Source organism: Phyllobates terribilis, unplaced genomic scaffold (genome assembly GCF_046119375.1).
Source record: "Phyllobates terribilis strain yellow unplaced genomic scaffold, ASM4611937v1 Scaffold_6__1_contigs__length_29720123, whole genome shotgun sequence".
Taxonomy (NCBI): Eukaryota; Metazoa; Chordata; class Amphibia; order Anura; family Dendrobatidae; genus Phyllobates; species Phyllobates terribilis.
In genome coordinates this window covers 16,984,293-17,004,336 of record NW_027362766.1, presented here as the reverse complement: position 1 = coordinate 17,004,336, position 20,044 = coordinate 16,984,293, and the positions used below count along the sequence as shown (strand labels likewise).

At 53.6% G+C, this 20,044-nt stretch overlaps 1 protein-coding gene across 5 annotated transcripts in view; it reads left to right on the top strand.

The window, feature by feature from the left end:
• Positions 1–20,044, top strand: part of LOC141152751 (uncharacterized) — a 55,770-nt gene that overhangs the window by 18,355 nt on the left and 17,371 nt on the right. For 4 of the 5 annotated variants that reach the window (XM_073637394.1, XM_073637392.1, XM_073637393.1 and 1 more), the window contains exons 2-3: positions 17,808–17,892; positions 18,128–18,254. In XM_073637394.1, the coding sequence (XP_073493495.1) occupies positions 17,827–17,892; positions 18,128–18,254 (193 nt within the window). In that variant the 5' untranslated portion in view covers positions 17,808–17,826. The remainder of the gene's footprint in view (positions 1–17,807; positions 17,893–18,127; positions 18,255–20,044) is intronic. The other variant, XM_073637396.1, reaches the window with a different exon arrangement.

Sequence of the window (20,044 nt, the reverse complement as noted above, 5' to 3'; positions counted from 1 at the left end):
CCTCATCACTATCCTGGTATGAATGACACCCCTCATCCCTATCCTGGTATGCATGGCACCCCTCATCCTTATCCTGGTATGCATGGCACCCCTCATCCTTATCCTGGTATGCATGGCCCCCTCATCCTTATACTGGTATGCATGGCCCCCTCATCCTTATACTGATATATATGATCCCCCTCATCCTTATCCTGGTATGTATGGCCCCTCATCCTTATCCTGGTATGTATGGCCCCTCATCCTTATCCTGGCATGTATGGCCCCCTTATCCTGGTATGTATGGCCCCCTCATCCTTATCCTGCTATGTATGGCCCCCTCATGCTTATCCTGGTATGTATGCCCCCCTCATCCTTACCCTGGCATGTATGGCCCCCTCATCCTTACCCTGGCATGTATGCCCCTCTCATCCTTACCCTGGCATGTATGGCCCCCTCATCCTTACCCTGGCATGTATGGTCCCCTCATCCTTATCCTGGTATGTATGGCCCCCTCTTCCTTATCCTGGTATGTATGGCCCCCTTTTCTTTATCCTGATATGTATGGCCCCCTCATCCTTATCCTAGTATGCATAGTCCCCCTAATCCCCATCACGCTGCACATAAAAAAATAAACACTCCTACTAGCCTTTCTTCTTTCCTCCAGCGCTGCGTCCTGCCTGCCTGCACTGATCTTGCCAAGTGCGCGGCTCACAAGGAGAGATCAGCTGCCAGAATTCACTTTTCCCCACGCCGGGACTGTGTGCACGGGGAGCAGTGACTTCATGCTCCTTAATAGCCGGCACACAGTGTAGCAGCAACGCGGCTCCTGCTGCTGCCGGGCGATTGCGTGTGCCCGCTATTAAAGGGCATGAATATTCACCCCCTCCCCACACACCCATGGGCGTGGAGAGGGGGTGAATATTCATGTCCTTTAATAGCGGGCACACGCGATCGCCCGGTAGTAGCAGGAGCCACCCTCGGATTCACTGTGTGCCGCTATTAAGGAGCATGAATATTCACTGCTCCCCACGCTTATGAGCGTGGGGAGCAGTGAATATTCATTTTCTTTAGCAGTGGGGACAGTGTAGGCTACAGCAGGTGCTGCTGCCTCCTGTGCCCCGCTCCTCCGCCGCAACCGCTCCCCCCACACCCCACAAAATTTTGGAGGAAAAAAGTGCGTCTTATAGTCTGAAAAATACAGTATTTGATACACTGCTGATTCAGCAAGTTTTTCCACCTACAAAGAATGGAGAGGTCTGTTATATTTTATCGTAGGTCACTTCACCTGTGAGAGACAGAATTTAAAAATAAAAAACAGAAAATCACATTGTATGATTTTTACCTAATTACTTTGCATTTTATTGCAAGAAATAAGTATTTGGTCACCTACTAATCAGCAAGAATTCTGGCTCTCACAGACCTGTTAGATTTTCTTTAAGAAGCCTCCTACTCTGCACATTACCTGAATTAATTGTACGTGTTTGAACTCGTTACCTGTAAAAAGACACCTGTCCACACACTCACTTACACTCCATCCTCTCCACCATGGCCAAGACCAAAGAGCTGGCTAAGGACACCAAGGACAAAATTGTAGACCTGCACAAGGCTGGGATGGGCTACAGGACAATAGACAAGCAGCTTGGTGCGAAGGCAACAACTGTTGGCACAGTTGTTAGAAAATGGAAGAAACACAAGATGACTGTCAATCTTCCTCAGTTTGGGGCTCCATGCAAGATCTCTCCTCGTGGACTAAGGATGATTCTGAGAAAGGTCATGAATCAGCCCAGAACTACTGTGAAGGACCTGGTCAATGACTTGAAGAGAGCTGGGACCACAGTCTCAAACATTACCGTTAGTAACACACTATGCCATCATGGATTAAATTCTTGCAGGGCACGCAAGGTCCCCCTGCTCACGCCAGCACATGTTCAGGCTCGTTTAAAGTTCGCCACTGACCATCTGGATGATCCAGAAGAGGCATGGGAGAAGGTCATGTGGTCAGATGAGACCAAAATAGAACTTTTTGGCATCAACTCCACTCGCCGTGTTTGGAGGAAGAAGAAGGATGAGTACAACCCCAAGAACACTGTCCTAAAAGTGAAGCATGGTGGGGGAAACATCATACTTTGGGGGTGCTTTTCTGCAAAGGGGACAGGACAACTGCACCGTATTGAAGGGAGAATGGATGGGGTCATGTATCGCGAGATTTTGGCCAACAGCCTCTGACGCGCCCCCTGGGACATATTCCTTTTTGAGGGGAATACCCGGCACCGGATCAGATGGGGGGTTGTAGTCTCCGAGCGGCTGTGACCCGGCCCCGTGCCCAGGGCGTCAAGCTCAGTGTTATGTGGCAGCTTTACAGATGTTACTAAAGTTCTTTTGTGTCGACTACGCCACCCGTTGTGATGCGGTCACTGTGGCCGCCGCTGCAGCAGGGTCCGCTGAGGCTGATGGTGGATGCGCAGCTTGGTGGGATAACCCCCAACGGGAGGGGTATAGCCTCAGAGGGGACAGGCGCAGAGGATGGGGGTTGTGGTGGTGCGGTGCAGCCGGCAATGAAGACAGACTCGGGTTGTGCAGTTAAGGGAGTTTACTTACTGCTGATGTTTCGGTCACTCCAGCTGTTAGTGACCACCCGAGCCGTGCTGCGTCCACCAGGTCCTGGATCCAGCCAACCCCCAAACAAGTCCGGAGCGTGGCCCTGAGCTCTCCCTCTGTCCTTTCTTCAGCCGTCCCCACCAGGGATTCACCTAGGTCCAGCTCCCTCGGGCCTTCTTTTGGGACACCCTTGGCCCTGGGTTCCCTGACCCTGCATGTGGTGTGCCTTCGGGGTGAATGTGGTGGGTGACCGTGACAGACACTGCCCACGGTCTCCGGTCTCTGGCTGGGGATTGTTTTTGCCCCCACCAGCTTGGGTTCCGGTACCCTGATGCTGACTCCTCACCCGGTGCTCTGATTTGGGTTCTTGGGTCCCTTCTCTTCTGTGCTCTGGGTCTTTCTCTTTTCTCCTCTCTCACTCTGGGTCTTGGTCTTTCTTCTCTCCTCTCCTAACTTGTTTTCTGCAGCTGATCCTCTCTGCATCTCACTCTCTGCGTCTGACCCTGATTCTAGTTGGTGCCCTCCTTATATATCCCTCTATGTGTGAGCTCAGGTGACCAGCACCCAATGAGCTCCTAACACTACCCAGACTGCTCCCCCTATCTGCCCCTACACTACATGGGATGTACCACCCCCCTCCCACTCCAGCCAGGAACAGGCTCGGTTGTACCTGCACATTTCTAAGTGGGAGTACCGTCGGCCTGCTCCTCTGGAATGGGATGTATGTAGTGCATGCAGTCTATCTGAGCTCAGTTCCACACTCCATCCTTACCCGGGAGTGGAATATCACACCTCTGGGTTGAGGTGCAATACCCCTGTAGCAGCCGAATCCTCAGGGTGCTACATTCCCCCCTGGTAAATCACAGCACGTCCTCGGGCTGTAAGACATAAAACACCAAAACATACAAAATTTTTCATATAAACATATAAAACATATAAGACATTATATATATAGCATATCTTATCAGATAAAACTTTCTCGTAGACTTCTCTTGTCTCTGGTTCCTCCTCCGGACACTGTGCAACGTGTGTCCGGGAAAAGTGCGACAGTCTCTTAGAAAAACTGGTTTTCTATAAAACCGGTAGGGGGCGCTTTAGGAAGCGCAACTATATACAGGGGAAGTTGGAAGTTGGCCGCTCTCAGTCCTCGGCCAGGTAGAGGAAAGGGAATGGCTGCTCACAGTCCTCAGCCTGTAGGATGAAGGGGTTAACGGGTAAAACAGTTCACTGGTCCCAACGGGGACTATTTTAGCAGCAGCAACAGTTCCAGTTTCAGTTCCTTTATACCCCGATTGGGTAACTATTTACATCACTTCTCGGCCGCACTCAACGGCGTCTTCCTCCTGCTCTTTCTTGATATGGTGTTGCTTCAGACCCGTCCGGGTCCTCTGGCTCCTCCTCTCCGTACCGCAACTCCTCCTCCGTCAAGCGGTGTACGTGGAGGGCGTAAGGTCCTTTGGCACACTTGTGCCGGGTGAAAGTGACTTCGTCTCCGACGTAGAGGTCACGGCCTTTGTGACCTTCCGGCAGGTGGGACTCGACGTCTCTGCGGGTCACAAAAACGTCACCGCGGTTGTTACGGTCCCGAATAAAGCCCCACCCATGCTGCGGGTTGAACTTTATCACTGTCCCGATGGTGCGGGGACAATGCGCTGCACGGGGGTTCCTCCTAGTCCGGCTCTTCTGCTCCGCGCTCCGGATTTGGGCCTGTTGTTCTCTGGCCCGCCTCTCCTCCCGTTCTCTCGTAAACTCTGCTAGCTGCTGACGACAACACTCAGTCCGCTCAGCGGCGACTGCCCGAGTTTCCTGAGTGAACCCCATTAGATCTTCTCCGGTGGGGTCCCACTCAAACTGTGCGTCTTCCAAAGGAGGCGAGACCCGAGTCACGGGCTTCGGAGCCGGGATCAGGGGCTCACACAAGGGCCCTCGTCTCTGTTGCCGCCCCAGCTCATGGTATCCTTCGGGCCAGATGAAGGGCTGCCCGTCCGGCCATGTGAGCTGGCTGAAGAGGTCCTCCCCCAGGTGTGGCACCCTTGGTATTGCGGGCGCGGGCGCGGTGGTGATGGCGCCCGGGTTGCCCAGGCCTTGCGGCCAGGCCTGGGGCACCTGGAAGGTGAAGGGCACCGTTAGGACGGCGGCGCCCTGGGTTACCTGGCCTTGCGGCCAGGCCGGAGGCTCCGCGGAGGTAGGGGGCGCTGTTGGTGGTGCGGCGCCCGGGGGTACTAGGCCTTGCGACCAGGCTGGTGGTAATTCCTGCTTTGTCACGCTCCGGGTCGGTGCTTGTGACGTCACAGGGGTCGCGGCGGCGGCTTCCGGTCGGGGCCTAGTCCATGGCGGTGACCTGGCGGCTACGGGCACAGCAGGGGGACTTTCGGGCTCTGCGACGGGGAGCTGGGGCAGGTAAGCGGTGTCACGGCTTGGGGTATAGGCGTCCCCTTTACCTGCCTCCATGCGTTCGGCACCCTCCTCGGCGCCGTCTCCGGCCTTAGGTCCTCCCGCGCCATCCTCAGAGGCGGTCTGCTTCCTCTTCCAGGGTAGCGTGCTCCGTTGACTGGTCTCTGGTTGCTGGGCCATCTCCCGGCTCCACTCCGCCAGTATCTCGCGCTGTACCCGGGCCATCCTCCTTGCGAGGCCCTCCAGGGCAGTTTGTGCACACTCCCGGTCTCGGGGGAGCTGCGCTAGGATCTCCGCTAGACCTAGCGGGGTTGTGGACTCTAGCAGGCTCCTGACCATCGGGTCGGTGCTGCTCTGCTCGGCTTCCGGCAGGCTCCTGGCCAGCGGGCCGGTGCTGCTCTGCCCTCCTTCCTCGGTCTCTAGCAGACTCCTGGCCAGCGGGCCGGTGCTGTTCTGCTTTCTCTCCATCTCCGGGTGAGCTCCTCCGCTGCTCCTTGTTAGACCTCTTGCCTCCGGGTGCGCTCGCTCCAGACTGCTCCAAGCGACACCCATCTTTTCTCTTCTCTTTCGTCTCCTCCCACTTCGAGGGCGGTCCCGGGGCAACTCGGTGACTGTCAGCTCCAGGGGGAGTTCTTTCACGCTGACAGACACCTCCAGCATCACAGTCTCTGTTGGTGGGGGCGGTTTCCACTTTTGGCGCCATTTTCTGTCCCGGCCCACGATGGGAGGTGGCCTCCTGCCCTCCTTTGGCACGCCCATAATGGCGTCCGCTGCTCTTCCAAGGCGGGAAATCTGCGGTTTTGGCGGGAAGCGTCGCCCAGTGGCGGGAAACTCTGCAGATGGCGGGAACAAGTTGGAAATGGCGGACAATCGGCGGGAAACGACTGGTGATGGAGTCCGATGGCGGGGACCCTCCGGAACCGGCAGGAGATTTCTTTCTGAGGTAAACTTGCACTTTTCTTCAGGCACGCAGTACCCGGGTGTTGCGGGCACGTAATCCTGCCGACTACGCCAAAGTTGACGCGCCCCCTGGGACATATTCCTTTTTGAGGGGAATACCCGGCACCGGATCAGATGGGGGGTTGTAGTCTCCGAGCGGCTGTGACCCGGCCCCGTGCCCAGGGCGTCAAGCTCAGTGTTATGTGGCAGCTTTACAGATGTTACTAAAGTTCTTTTGTGTCGACTACGCCACCCGTTGTGATGCGGTCACTGTGGCCGCCGCTGCAGCAGGGTCCGCTGAGGCTGATGGTGGATGCGCAGCTTGGTGGGATAACCCCCAACGGGAGGGGTATAGCCTCAGAGGGGACAGGCGCAGAGGATGGGGGTTGTGGTGGTGCGGTGCAGCCGGCAATGAAGACAGACTCGGGTTGTGCAGTTAAGGGAGTTTACTTACTGCTGATGTTTCGGTCACTCCAGCTGTTAGAGACCACCCGAGCCGTGCTGCGTCCACCAGGTCCTGGATCCAGCCAACCCCCAAACAAGTCCGGAGCGTGGCCCTGAGCTCTCCCTCTGTCCTTTCTTCAGCCGTCCCCACCAGGGATTCACCTAGGTCCAGCTCCCTCGGGCCTTCTTTTGGGACACCCTTGGCCCTGGGTTCCCTGACCCTGCATGTGGTGTGCCTTCGGGGTGAATGTGGTGGGTGACCGTGACAGACACTGCCCACGGTCTCCGGTCTCTGGCTGGGGATTGTTTTTGCCCCCACCAGCTTGGGTTCCGGTACCCTGATGCTGACTCCTCACCCGGTGCTCTGATTTGGGTTCTTGGGTCCCTTCTCTTCTGTGCTCTGGGTCTTTCTCTTTTCTCCTCTCTCACTCTGGGTCTTGGTCTTTCTTCTCTCCTCTCCTAACTTGTTTTCTGCAGCTGATCCTCTCTGCATCTCACTCTCTGCGTCTGACCCTGATTCTAGTTGGTGCCCTCCTTATATATCCCTCTATGTGTGAGCTCAGGTGACCAGCACCCAATGAGCTCCTAACACTACCCAGACTGCTCCCCCTATCTGCCCCTACACTACATGGGATGTACCACCCCCCTCCCACTCCAGCCAGGAACAGGCTCGGTTGTACCTGCACATTTCTAAGTGGGAGTACCGTCGGCCTGCTCCTCTGGAATGGGATGTATGTAGTGCATGCAGTCTATCTGAGCTCAGTTCCACACTCCATCCTTACCCGGGAGTGGAATATCACACCTCTGGGTTGAGGTGCAATACCCCTGTAGCAGCCGAATCCTCAGGGTGCTACATTCCCCCCTGGTAAATCACAGCACGTCCTCGGGCTGTAAGACATAAAACACCAAAACATACAAAATTTTTCATATAAACATATAAAACATATAAGACATTATATATATAGCATATCTTATCAGATAAAACTTTCTCGTAGACTTCTCTTGTCTCTGGTTCCTCCTCCGGACACTGTGCAACGTGTGTCCGGGAAAAGTGCGACAGTCTCTTAGAAAAACTGGTTTTCTATAAAACCGGTAGGGGGCGCTTTAGGAAGCGCAACTATATACAGGGGAAGTTGGAAGTTGGCCGCTCTCAGTCCTCGGCCAGGTAGAGGAAAGGGAATGGCTGCTCACAGTCCTCAGCCTGTAGGATGAAGGGGTTAACGGGTAAAACAGTTCACTGGTCCCAACGGGGACTATTTTAGCAGCAGCAACAGTTCCAGTTTCAGTTCCTTTATACCCCGATTGGGTAACTATTTACATCACTTCTCGGCCGCACTCAACGGCGTCTTCCTCCTGCTCTTTCTTGATATGGTGTTGCTTCAGACCCGTCCGGGTCCTCTGGCTCCTCCTCTCCGTACCGCAACTCCTCCTCCGTCAAGCGGTGTACGTGGAGGGCGTAAGGTCCTTTGGCACACTTGTGCCGGGTGAAAGTGACTTCGTCTCCGACGTAGAGGTCACGGCCTTTGTGACCTTCCGGCAGGTGGGACTCGACGTCTCTGCGGGTCACAAAAACGTCACCGCGGTTGTTACGGTCCCGAATAAAGCCCCACCCATGCTGCGGGTTGAACTTTATCACTGTCCCGATGGTGCGGGGACAATGCGCTGCACGGGGGTTCCTCCTAGTCCGGCTCTTCTGCTCCGCGCTCCGGATTTGGGCCTGTTGTTCTCTGGCCCGCCTCTCCTCCCGTTCTCTCGTAAACTCTGCTAGCTGCTGACGACAACACTCAGTCCGCTCAGCGGCGACTGCCCGAGTTTCCTGAGTGAACCCCATTAGATCTTCTCCGGTGGGGTCCCACTCAAACTGTGCGTCTTCCAAAGGAGGCGAGACCCGAGTCACGGGCTTCGGAGCCGGGATCAGGGGCTCACACAAGGGCCCTCGTCTCTGTTGCCGCCCCAGCTCATGGTATCCTTCGGGCCAGATGAAGGGCTGCCCGTCCGGCCATGTGAGCTGGCTGAAGAGGTCCTCCCCCAGGTGTGGCACCCTTGGTATTGCGGGCGCGGGCGCGGTGGTGATGGCGCCCGGGTTGCCCAGGCCTTGCGGCCAGGCCTGGGGCACCTGGAAGGTGAAGGGCACCGTTAGGACGGCGGCGCCCTGGGTTACCTGGCCTTGCGGCCAGGCCGGAGGCTCCGCGGAGGTAGGGGGCGCTGTTGGTGGTGCGGCGCCCGGGGGTACTAGGCCTTGCGACCAGGCTGGTGGTAATTCCTGCTTTGTCACGCTCCGGGTCGGTGCGTGTGACGTCACAGGGGTCGCGGCGGCGGCTTCCGGTCGGGGCCTAGTCCATGGCGGTGACCTGGCGGCTACGGGCACAGCAGGGGGACTTTCGGGCTCTGCGACGGGGAGCTGGGGCAGGTAAGCGGTGTCACGGCTTGGGGTATAGGCGTCCCCTTTACCTGCCTCCATGCGTTCGGCTCCCTCCTCGGCGCCGTCTCCGGCCTTAGGTCCTCCCGCGCCATCCTCAGAGGCGGTCTGCTTCCTCTTCCAGGGTAGCGTGCTCCGTTGACTGGTCTCTGGTTGCTGGGCCATCTCCCGGCTCCACTCCGCCAGTATCTCGCGCTGTACCCGGGCCATCCTCCTTGCGAGGCCCTCCAGGGCAGTTTGTGCACACTCCCGGTCTCGGGGGAGCTGCGCTAGGATCTCCGCTAGACCTAGCGGGGTTGTGGACTCTAGCAGGCTCCTGACCATCGGGTCGGTGCTGCTCTGCTCGGCTTCCGGCAGGCTCCTGGCCAGCGGGCCGGTGCTGCTCTGCCCTCCTTCCTCGGTCTCTAGCAGACTCCTGGCCAGCGGGCCGGTGCTGTTCTGCTTTCTCTCCATCTCCGGGTGAGCTCCTCCGCTGCTCCTTGTTAGACCTCTTGCCTCCGGGTGCGCTCGCTCCAGACTGCTCCAAGCGACACCCATCTTTTCTCTTCTCTTTCGTCTCCTCCCACTTCGAGGGCGGTCCCGGGGCAACTCGGTGACTGTCAGCTCCAGGGGGAGTTCTTTCACGCTGACAGACACCTCCAGCATCACAGTCTCTGTTGGTGGGGGCGGTTTCCACTTTTGGCGCCATTTTCTGTCCCGGCCCACGATGGGAGGTGGCCTCCTGCCCTCCTTTGGCACGCCCATAATGGCGTCCGCTGCTCTTCCAAGGCGGGAAATCTGCGGTTTTGGCGGGAAGCGTCGCCCAGTGGCGGGAAACTCTGCAGATGGCGGGAACAAGTTGGAAATGGCGGACAATCGGCGGGAAACGACTGGTGATGGAGTCCGATGGCGGGGACCCTCCGGAACCGGCAGGAGATTTCTTTCTGAGGTAAACTTGCACTTTTCTTCAGGCACGCAGTACCCGGGTGTTGCGGGCACGTAATCCTGCCGACTACGCCAAAGTTGACGCGCCCCCTGGGACATATTCCTTTTTGAGGGGAATACCCGGCACCGGATCAGATGGGGGGTTGTAGTCTCCGAGCGGCTGTGACCCGGCCCCGTGCCCAGGGCGTCAAGCTCAGTGTTATGTGGCAGCTTTACAGATGTTACTAAAGTTCTTTTGTGTCGACTACGCCACCCGTTGTGATGCGGTCACTGTGGCCGCCGCTGCAGCAGGGTCCGCTGAGGCTGATGGTGGATGCGCAGCTTGGTGGGATAACCCCCAACGGGAGGGGTATAGCCTCAGAGGGGACAGGCGCAGAGGATGGGGGTTGTGGTGGTGCGGTGCAGCCGGCAATGAAGACAGACTCGGGTTGTGCAGTTAAGGGAGTTTACTTACTGCTGATGTTTCGGTCACTCCAGCTGTTAGTGACCACCCGAGCCGTGCTGCGTCCACCAGGTCCTGGATCCAGCCAACCCCCAAACAAGTCCGGAGCGTGGCCCTGAGCTCTCCCTCTGTCCTTTCTTCAGCCGTCCCCACCAGGGATTCACCTAGGTCCAGCTCCCTCGGGCCTTCTTTTGGGACACCCTTGGCCCTGGGTTCCCTGACCCTGCATGTGGTGTGCCTTCGGGGTGAATGTGGTGGGTGACCGTGACAGACACTGCCCACGGTCTCCGGTCTCTGGCTGGGGATTGTTTTTGCCCCCACCAGCTTGGGTTCCGGTACCCTGATGCTGACTCCTCACCCGGTGCTCTGATTTGGGTTCTTGGGTCCCTTCTCTTCTGTGCTCTGGGTCTTTCTCTTTTCTCCTCTCTCACTCTGGGTCTTGGTCTTTCTTCTCTCCTCTCCTAACTTGTTTTCTGCAGCTGATCCTCTCTGCATCTCACTCTCTGCGTCTGACCCTGATTCTAGTTGGTGCCCTCCTTATATATCCCTCTATGTGTGAGCTCAGGTGACCAGCACCCAATGAGCTCCTAACACTACCCAGACTGCTCCCCCTATCTGCCCCTACACTACATGGGATGTACCACCCCCCTCCCACTCCAGCCAGGAACAGGCTCGGTTGTACCTGCACATTTCTAAGTGGGAGTACCGTCGGCCTGCTCCTCTGGAATGGGATGTATGTAGTGCATGCAGTCTATCTGAGCTCAGTTCCACACTCCATCCTTACCCGGGAGTGGAATATCACACCTCTGGGTTGAGGTGCAATACCCCTGTAGCAGCCGAATCCTCAGGGTGCTACATTCCCCCCTGGTAAATCACAGCACGTCCTCGGGCTGTAAGACATAAAACACCAAAACATACAAAATTTTTCATATAAACATATAAAACATATAAGACATTATATATATAGCATATCTTATCAGATAAAACTTTCTCGTAGACTTCTCTTGTCTCTGGTTCCTCCTCCGGACACTGTGCAACGTGTGTCCGGGAAAAGTGCGACAGTCTCTTAGAAAAACTGGTTTTCTATAAAACCGGTAGGGGGCGCTTTAGGAAGCGCAACTATATACAGGGGAAGTTGGAAGTTGGCCGCTCTCAGTCCTCGGCCAGGTAGAGGAAAGGGAATGGCTGCTCACAGTCCTCAGCCTGTAGGATGAAGGGGTTAACGGGTAAAACAGTTCACTGGTCCCAACGGGGACTATTTTAGCAGCAGCAACAGTTCCAGTTTCAGTTCCTTTATACCCCGATTGGGTAACTATTTACATCACTTCTCGGCCGCACTCAACGGCGTCTTCCTCCTGCTCTTTCTTGATATGGTGTTGCTTCAGACCCGTCCGGGTCCTCTGGCTCCTCCTCTCCGTACCGCAACTCCTCCTCCGTCAAGCGGTGTACGTGGAGGGCGTAAGGTCCTTTGGCACACTTGTGCCGGGTGAAAGTGACTTCGTCTCCGACGTAGAGGTCACGGCCTTTGTGACCTTCCGGCAGGTGGGACTCGACGTCTCTGCGGGTCACAAAAACGTCACCGCGGTTGTTACGGTCCCGAATAAAGCCCCACCCATGCTGCGGGTTGAACTTTATCACTGTCCCGATGGTGCGGGGACAATGCGCTGCACGGGGGTTCCTCCTAGTCCGGCTCTTCTGCTCCGCGCTCCGGATTTGGGCCTGTTGTTCTCTGGCCCGCCTCTCCTCCCGTTCTCTCGTAAACTCTGCTAGCTGCTGACGACAACACTCAGTCCGCTCAGCGGCGACTGCCCGAGTTTCCTGAGTGAACCCCATTAGATCTTCTCCGGTGGGGTCCCACTCAAACTGTGCGTCTTCCAAAGGAGGCGAGACCCGAGTCACGGGCTTCGGAGCCGGGATCAGGGGCTCACACAAGGGCCCTCGTCTCTGTTGCCGCCCCAGCTCATGGTATCCTTCGGGCCAGATGAAGGGCTGCCCGTCCGGCCATGTGAGCTGGCTGAAGAGGTCCTCCCCCAGGTGTGGCACCCTTGGTATTGCGGGCGCGGGCGCGGTGGTGATGGCGCCCGGGTTGCCCAGGCCTTGCGGCCAGGCCTGGGGCACCTGGAAGGTGAAGGGCACCGTTAGGACGGCGGCGCCCTGGGTTACCTGGCCTTGCGGCCAGGCCGGAGGCTCCGCGGAGGTAGGGGGCGCTGTTGGTGGTGCGGCGCCCGGGGGTACTAGGCCTTGCGACCAGGCTGGTGGTAATTCCTGCTTTGTCACGCTCCGGGTCGGTGCGTGTGACGTCACAGGGGTCGCGGCGGCGGCTTCCGGTCGGGGCCTAGTCCATGGCGGTGACCTGGCGGCTACGGGCACAGCAGGGGGACTTTCGGGCTCTGCGACGGGGAGCTGGGGCAGGTAAGCGGTGTCACGGCTTGGGGTATAGGCGTCCCCTTTACCTGCCTCCATGCGTTCGGCTCCCTCCTCGGCGCCGTCTCCGGCCTTAGGTCCTCCCGCGCCATCCTCAGAGGCGGTCTGCTTCCTCTTCCAGGGTAGCGTGCTCCGTTGACTGGTCTCTGGTTGCTGGGCCATCTCCCGGCTCCACTCCGCCAGTATCTCGCGCTGTACCCGGGCCATCCTCCTTGCGAGGCCCTCCAGGGCAGTTTGTGCACACTCCCGGTCTCGGGGGAGCTGCGCTAGGATCTCCGCTAGACCTAGCGGGGTTGTGGACTCTAGCAGGCTCCTGACCATCGGGTCGGTGCTGCTCTGCTCGGCTTCCGGCAGGCTCCTGGCCAGCGGGCCGGTGCTGCTCTGCCCTCCTTCCTCGGTCTCTAGCAGACTCCTGGCCAGCGGGCCGGTGCTGTTCTGCTTTCTCTCCATCTCCGGGTGAGCTCCTCCGCTGCTCCTTGTTAGACCTCTTGCCTCCGGGTGCGCTCGCTCCAGACTGCTCCAAGCGACACCCATCTTTTCTCTTCTCTTTCGTCTCCTCCCACTTCGAGGGCGGTCCCGGGGCAACTCGGTGACTGTCAGCTCCAGGGGGAGTTCTTTCACGCTGACAGACACCTCCAGCATCACAGTCTCTGTTGGTGGGGGCGGTTTCCACTTTTGGCGCCATTTTCTGTCCCGGCCCACGATGGGAGGTGGCCTCCTGCCCTCCTTTGGCACGCCCATAATGGCGTCCGCTGCTCTTCCAAGGCGGGAAATCTGCGGTTTTGGCGGGAAGCGTCGCCCAGTGGCGGGAAACTCTGCAGATGGCGGGAACAAGTTGGAAATGGCGGACAATCGGCGGGAAACGACTGGTGATGGAGTCCGATGGCGGGGACCCTCCGGAACCGGCAGGAGATTTCTTTCTGAGGTAAACTTGCACTTTTCTTCAGGCACGCAGTACCCGGGTGTTGCGGGCACGTAATCCTGCCGACTACGCCAAAGTTGACGCGCCCCCTGGGACATATTCCTTTTTGAGGGGAATACCCGGCACCGGATCAGATGGGGGGTTGTAGTCTCCGAGCGGCTGTGACCCGGCCCCGTGCCCAGGGCGTCAAGCTCAGTGTTATGTGGCAGCTTTACAGATGTTACTAAAGTTCTTTTGTGTCGACTACGCCACCCGTTGTGATGCGGTCACTGTGGCCGCCGCTGCAGCAGGGTCCGCTGAGGCTGATGGTGGATGCGCAGCTTGGTGGGATAACCCCCAACGGGAGGGGTATAGCCTCAGAGGGGACAGGCGCAGAGGATGGGGGTTGTGGTGGTGCGGTGCAGCCGGCAATGAAGACAGACTCGGGTTGTGCAGTTAAGGGAGTTTACTTACTGCTGATGTTTCGGTCACTCCAGCTGTTAGTGACCACCCGAGCCGTGCTGCGTCCACCAGGTCCTGGATCCAGCCAACCCCCAAACAAGTCCGGAGAATGGCCCTGAGCTCTCCCTCTGTCCTTTCTTCAGCCGTCCCCACCAGGGATTCACCTAGGTCCAGCTCCCTCGGGCCTTCTTTTGGGACACCCTTGGCCCTGGGTTCCCTGACCCTGCATGTGGTGTGCCTTCGGGGTGAATGTGGTGGGTGACCGTGACAGACACTGCCCACGGTCTCCGGTCTCTGGCTGGGGATTGTTTTTGCCCCCACCAGCTTGGGTTCCGGTACCCTGATGCTGACTCCTCACCCGGTGCTCTGATTTGGGTTCTTGGGTCCCTTCTCTTCTGTGCTCTGGGTCTTTCTCTTTTCTCCTCTCTCACTCTGGGTCTTGGTCTTTCTTCTCTCCTCTCCTAACTTGTTTTCTGCAGCTGATCCTCTCTGCATCTCACTCTCTGCGTCTGACCCTGATTCTAGTTGGTGCCCTCCTTATATATCCCTCTATGTGTGAGCTCAGGTGACCAGCACCCAATGAGCTCCTAACACTACCCAGACTGCTCCCCCTATCTGCCCCTACACTACATGGGATGTACCACCCCCCTCCCACTCCAGCCAGGAACAGGCTCGGTTGTACCTGCACATTTCTAAGTGGGAGTACCGTCGGCCTGCTCCTCTGGAATGGGATGTATGTAGTGCATGCAGTCTATCTGAGCTCAGTTCCACACTCCATCCTTACCCGGGAGTGGAATATCACACCTCTGGGTTGAGGTGCAATACCCCTGTAGCAGCCGAATCCTCAGGGTGCTACACCTCCTTCCCTCAGTAAGAGCACTGAAGATGGGTCGTGCCTGGGTCTCCCAGCATGAAAATGACCTGAAACACAGAGCCAGGGCAAATAAGGAGCGGCTCTGTGAGAAGCATTTCAAGGTCCTGGAGTGACCTAGACTGTCTCCAGACCAGAATCTTTTTAGGGAGCGGAAACTCAATGTTGCCCAGCGACAGCCCCAAAACCTGAAAGATCTGGAGAAGATCTGTATGGAGGAGGGGGCCAAAATCCCTGCTGCAGTTTGTGCAAACCTGGTCAAGAACTACAGGAAACGTCCGACCTCTGTAATTGCAAACAAAGGTTTGTGTGTCAAATATTAAGTTCTGTTTTTTTTATTGTATCAAATACTTATTTCATGCAATAAAATCCAAATAAATTATGTAAAAATCATACAATGTGATTTTCTGGATTTTATCATTAGATTCTGTCTCACAGGTGAAGTGACCTACGATAAAAATTACAGATCTCCCCATTCTGTGTAGGTGGGAAAACTTGCAAAATCGTCAGTCTATCAAATACTTCTTTTCCCCACTGTATTGTTACAGGGTAGGGGATTTACTCACAGGATCCCTGTCTCGTGGGTCAGACATTCACCTCATGCACTTCAAGATACAGTTCACACCAGGCAGGTTTGGTGCAACTGGCCACAATCAGTTATATTGGGGATGACTCTTTTTGATTTACTGCAAGCTTTTACAGTCTTTACTAAAGAGGTGTGATTCACAGGGTAATAATGCAAAGCAGCCTAAAGACACGCCCCAGAGCACCGCCCCCTTGGTAAAGGCCATCAGTATTAGGAATCAATAAAAAGGCCCATATATCTGGGACTGTATGGTGGATTAATAAAAAAAAAGGTATCAGGAGAACGTAAAACTGGCAAAAATTGTCATCACCTCATGCCAAAAGACAGGACTTAACACACATCTGTATTGCACAGTCTCGATAAAGGAGGCTTATACAGTTGTTTCTAAAGGGTTAGTCTACAAAAGTAGGACATGTTTGCCTCTAAGTGGTTTATCTGCTAAAAGAGGACATAGCTGCTTGTAAAGGGTGTATTTACTATGGGGGACATAGCTGCTTCTAAGGGTATGTGCATACGGTCAGGAGTCGCCTGCGAAATAGTCGTGCGGCTTCCGTTCATTGTGCAAATGAGCGGCGCCATTTATTTATTTTTTCACATGCGGTCAGTCTACGGGGAAAGTCCACATGCGGACCCTTAAGAGAAATTGACATGCTGCGGGTCTGAAAGATGTGCCACATGTCAGTTTCCACGGGTGATCCGCAGGTGCACAGAGACGCATAGTAGACATGGGATTTCTAGAAATCCATCCACTATGGTGTAACATCTGGACGCTGCGGGTTTGACGGTGCATAGACACACAGAGTCAAACCCGCAACGGCTCCTGACCGTCTGCACTTATCCTAAAGGGTCTATCTGAAAAAACACAAAACTCACAGCAGACATGCTAAGGAGCTGTATCCAGTTACATCTATCTGTAGCTGTGAAATAACCTCGGCACTCAAAATATGATGAATTTATATTGAATTTAGTGCAGTCCAAAATCAAAACAAACGTTTCGGCCTAATCATAAGGCCTTCATCAGTGTGGTCTACAGAAACAGAGACAAATAATGAACAAAACAAGGCAAAACAAATAAAGTATTATTGTTGTGTTAAATACAAAAGAGATGTGCAGAATAACATGTACCTGTGATGCTGTATAAAGTGGTCTGGGAGCTGGAACGTGGCGTCCACCGCTGGTTCAGTGTGAGTCCCAATGTCTATGCCCACCAGTAATGATTAATTGCTTGAGGGGTGGGACTAGATCCCAAAGGGGTCAATGTAAGGCAGCGCAGGGGTGATAGTTGTGGCGATCTGTCATGGGGGGCGGGTGACATCACTCCTATGGACGGAGGCTGTCTGCCAATAGGTCTAGTGCGGTGATGATGGGCGGGATATCAGCCGTGACGTCACCGGAAGTGACGCGCGACGCGTGCGCACATCCCTTTGAAGAGATAGTCTATGGCAGTGCTGGTGATGTGAGCGTACGTTCCCCTGTCCCGGAAGTGCGCGCTCTAAGGCCAGGAGTGTGCGTTGGGATTACGCAATAAGAGCTCGTATAGACCACCACATGGCTCCCACATTCATTGGTTTTATTGATAATGCTTTTCAAAAACTTTGATCAGACAGTGAAAGGGGCAATCTACACTACCACCGCAATCTGTCACCACTCGACCAACAGTCTTTGAGAGAGCTAAGAGAAAATAAATCGTTAATAATAAAGTCAGCTGACAAGGGTGGAGCCATCGTTTTGACGGACAAAACCGCCAAAAAGCGCCAACTAGGAGATACTACCACATATCAACAATTACCCAACTCCTCATCTTAGCTCACTTATTCAGACCACAATCCAAGGTGCCTATGTATATCTTTAGATCTGTAGACCACACTGATGAAGGCCTTATGTTTAGGCCGAAACGTTTGTTTTGATTTTGGACTGCATAAAATATTTTGAGTGCCGAGGTTATTTCACAAGTATTTGGGTTTGGACCCTACTCGTGCACCAGTCCAGTTGTGCGGCGTTTTCTCTCTAAGTATATACATCTGTAGCTGTGTCTTCTAGCTTCCTCCTTACCCTGATGCTTTATAATACACAGTAACCCATCTTACTTTTCTTCATATATTACTACCTCCAGTAGGAAGAAGGAGCACAATGCAAATCTCTCTGTTTACATACGGACCCCCACACATAGTGGTCCTCACAGCTCACAAAGATGTCAATATAGTGAGACAGTGGAAATTGGCTGCAGTGGGAAGGGGTGCAAATGGGGACATACAGGCACAGTTATACTGATGGCGGGTCTGCTTTAATGATGTGACACAACAAAACCCTGGTTCCCACATTGTTTCCTCTTGAGAATTTTCTTTGGGAGTCTCATTTTTATATATGGGGGTTTTGTAGTAAAAAAAAAGTTTCAGATTTAACTTTGACATTGTTTGTTCAAAGGGGCCTCAGATTCTAATGGATGAATGTGAACTGGATGCAGCTGCTGCGTCTGATGTCAGACCTATGCCCCCCGCGTGCCATGGAGGTAATGTCTTCGGTGGGATTATTCATTAAAATTTCCCCTAAAATTAAATTTTTTTCCAGTTTTTTGCTCACCACAAGGGAGCGCTAAATGCATACAGATTAATAACAGCTTTGTAAGAACGCAGTACTAGGTGTATCAATTCATGATTATGATAGGCTTGGTGCATTTTGGAAAAAAATCACAGGGTGACATTGTATTGTGGGTTTGCGTCTGTAAAATATTCATCGTTTTTCAGAAAACCAGAAAGCCGGAGGAGGACACTGTCTGTTTTTCGGTAGAAGAACTGGACTCTTTAGAAGACAGAGAAAGGGAACGGTGTAAAAATGCAGAAACCAAGGTTCACCAACGTCCAAACTTAGTGGGTGAGAGTAGATCCCGAGCATTGTTGTTTTATTTCAGATGGTTTTAGCACTATTTATTTGGCTTTTAATGAATCTTTTTTTTTTTTTAAATATATATATTTATTTTAATATATTTATATATTTTTTTACTTATTTATTAAACTTTAGATGAAAAAATATGAAAAAGGTAGCACTGTGCACACAGCCACGAGGATTTATAACTTCTGAAAAAAAGTGCAAAAAGTGACGGTAGATGAAATTATAAGACGTCTCGTAAATATGCCAGTACTGTGCAAAAGTCTTAGACGCTTGTGGAAAAAATGCTACTATCAAAAATAGAAGTTTTCATAGTTTATTTTTAGCAATTAGCAAAATGCAAAGTGGATGAACAAAAGCCAACCCCATCAATATTTGGTGTCACCGCCCTTTACCTTCTTCCATCCTTCTAGGTTCTTGAACACAGATTTTAAAGGAACTCAGGTTGTTCTAAACATCTTGGAGGACTGACCCCAGGTCTTCTGTGTATGAGGCTTGTGCGGACCCTTCTGTCTCTTCATGTGATCCCGGACAGACGGGATGATGTGAGAGTGGGGCTCTGCGAGGGCCGGGTCATCACTTCCAGAAATCCTCGTTCTTCTTTATACTGATGATAGTTCTTAATGACATTGGCTGGATGTTTGGGGTTGCTGTCCGGCTGCAGAATAAAATTGCAGCCAATCAGATGCCTCCTGTTGGTATTGCATGATGGATAATTATCTACCTGTATTTCTCAGCATTGACGACACCATTAATTCTGACCAAATCCAAACTCCACTTGCTGAAAAGCAGCCACAAACTAGTAGGACCCTCCTTCGTGCTTCACTGTTTCTGCACCCCAGTTCTTATGTTTTTGTGCATAGTTGAGCCATCTGGCCTTGTTTCCATGTGGAAGCTACGGCTTTTGGCCACAGTTCTTCCATGAAGACCAGAATTTTCCGAACAGTATATGGGTTCCACTGGGTGCTGCCCATTCTGAGCTGATGGCACTGCTGGATATCTTCCGATGTGAAGTATCAATGATGTGACTTTCATCTGCTGCACTAAGTTTTCTCGGCCGGCCACTTTGTATATAGTCCTCAACCTTACCCATTTCTTGGTGTCCTCAATGCTGAGAAATCCAGGCAGGTACTTACAAATCATAAAATACCATCAAAAAGGCGCCTGATGGGCTCCAAAATTATTCTGAAGCCCGACAATGACCCCTTCCGATTTTGATAGGAAGTAAGAATGATGTGACTTTCATCCGCTACACTAAGTTTCCACGGCCGACCACTGTGTCTACAGTCCTCAACATTGCCCATTGATGCATTATAACTACCTTGTCTCGTCACTGTTCTTGGTCTTGCCATGGTATACGACCTGTGACATCAAACTCTCTTCCATAACCTCACCTTCAGTTAATGCCTGAATTTCAACCTACATATGAAAATGATGATCATTATCACCTGTTTGGTATATTTGGTTAATCATACACCTGACTATAATCTGACAAAATTCTTGACTTTGTCCAAGTGTACCTAGAAGAATTGATGCTGTTTTGAAGGCACTTGATGATTTTGTCAGTAGTATTACCAGGTTTCAGGTTATACTTTCATTTTAACCAAAGTGAGCACAGAATTTTGTGAGATTATCTTCTCTGGGAAACACCAGACATTAATACATTCCAATATTCTGCGAATCAGCAGGACATAAGTCAGGCAAAAATGTTCCTCACCTACTGCCAAAAGACAGGACTTAACGTTGTACATCTGAAATACACAGTCTAGATATAG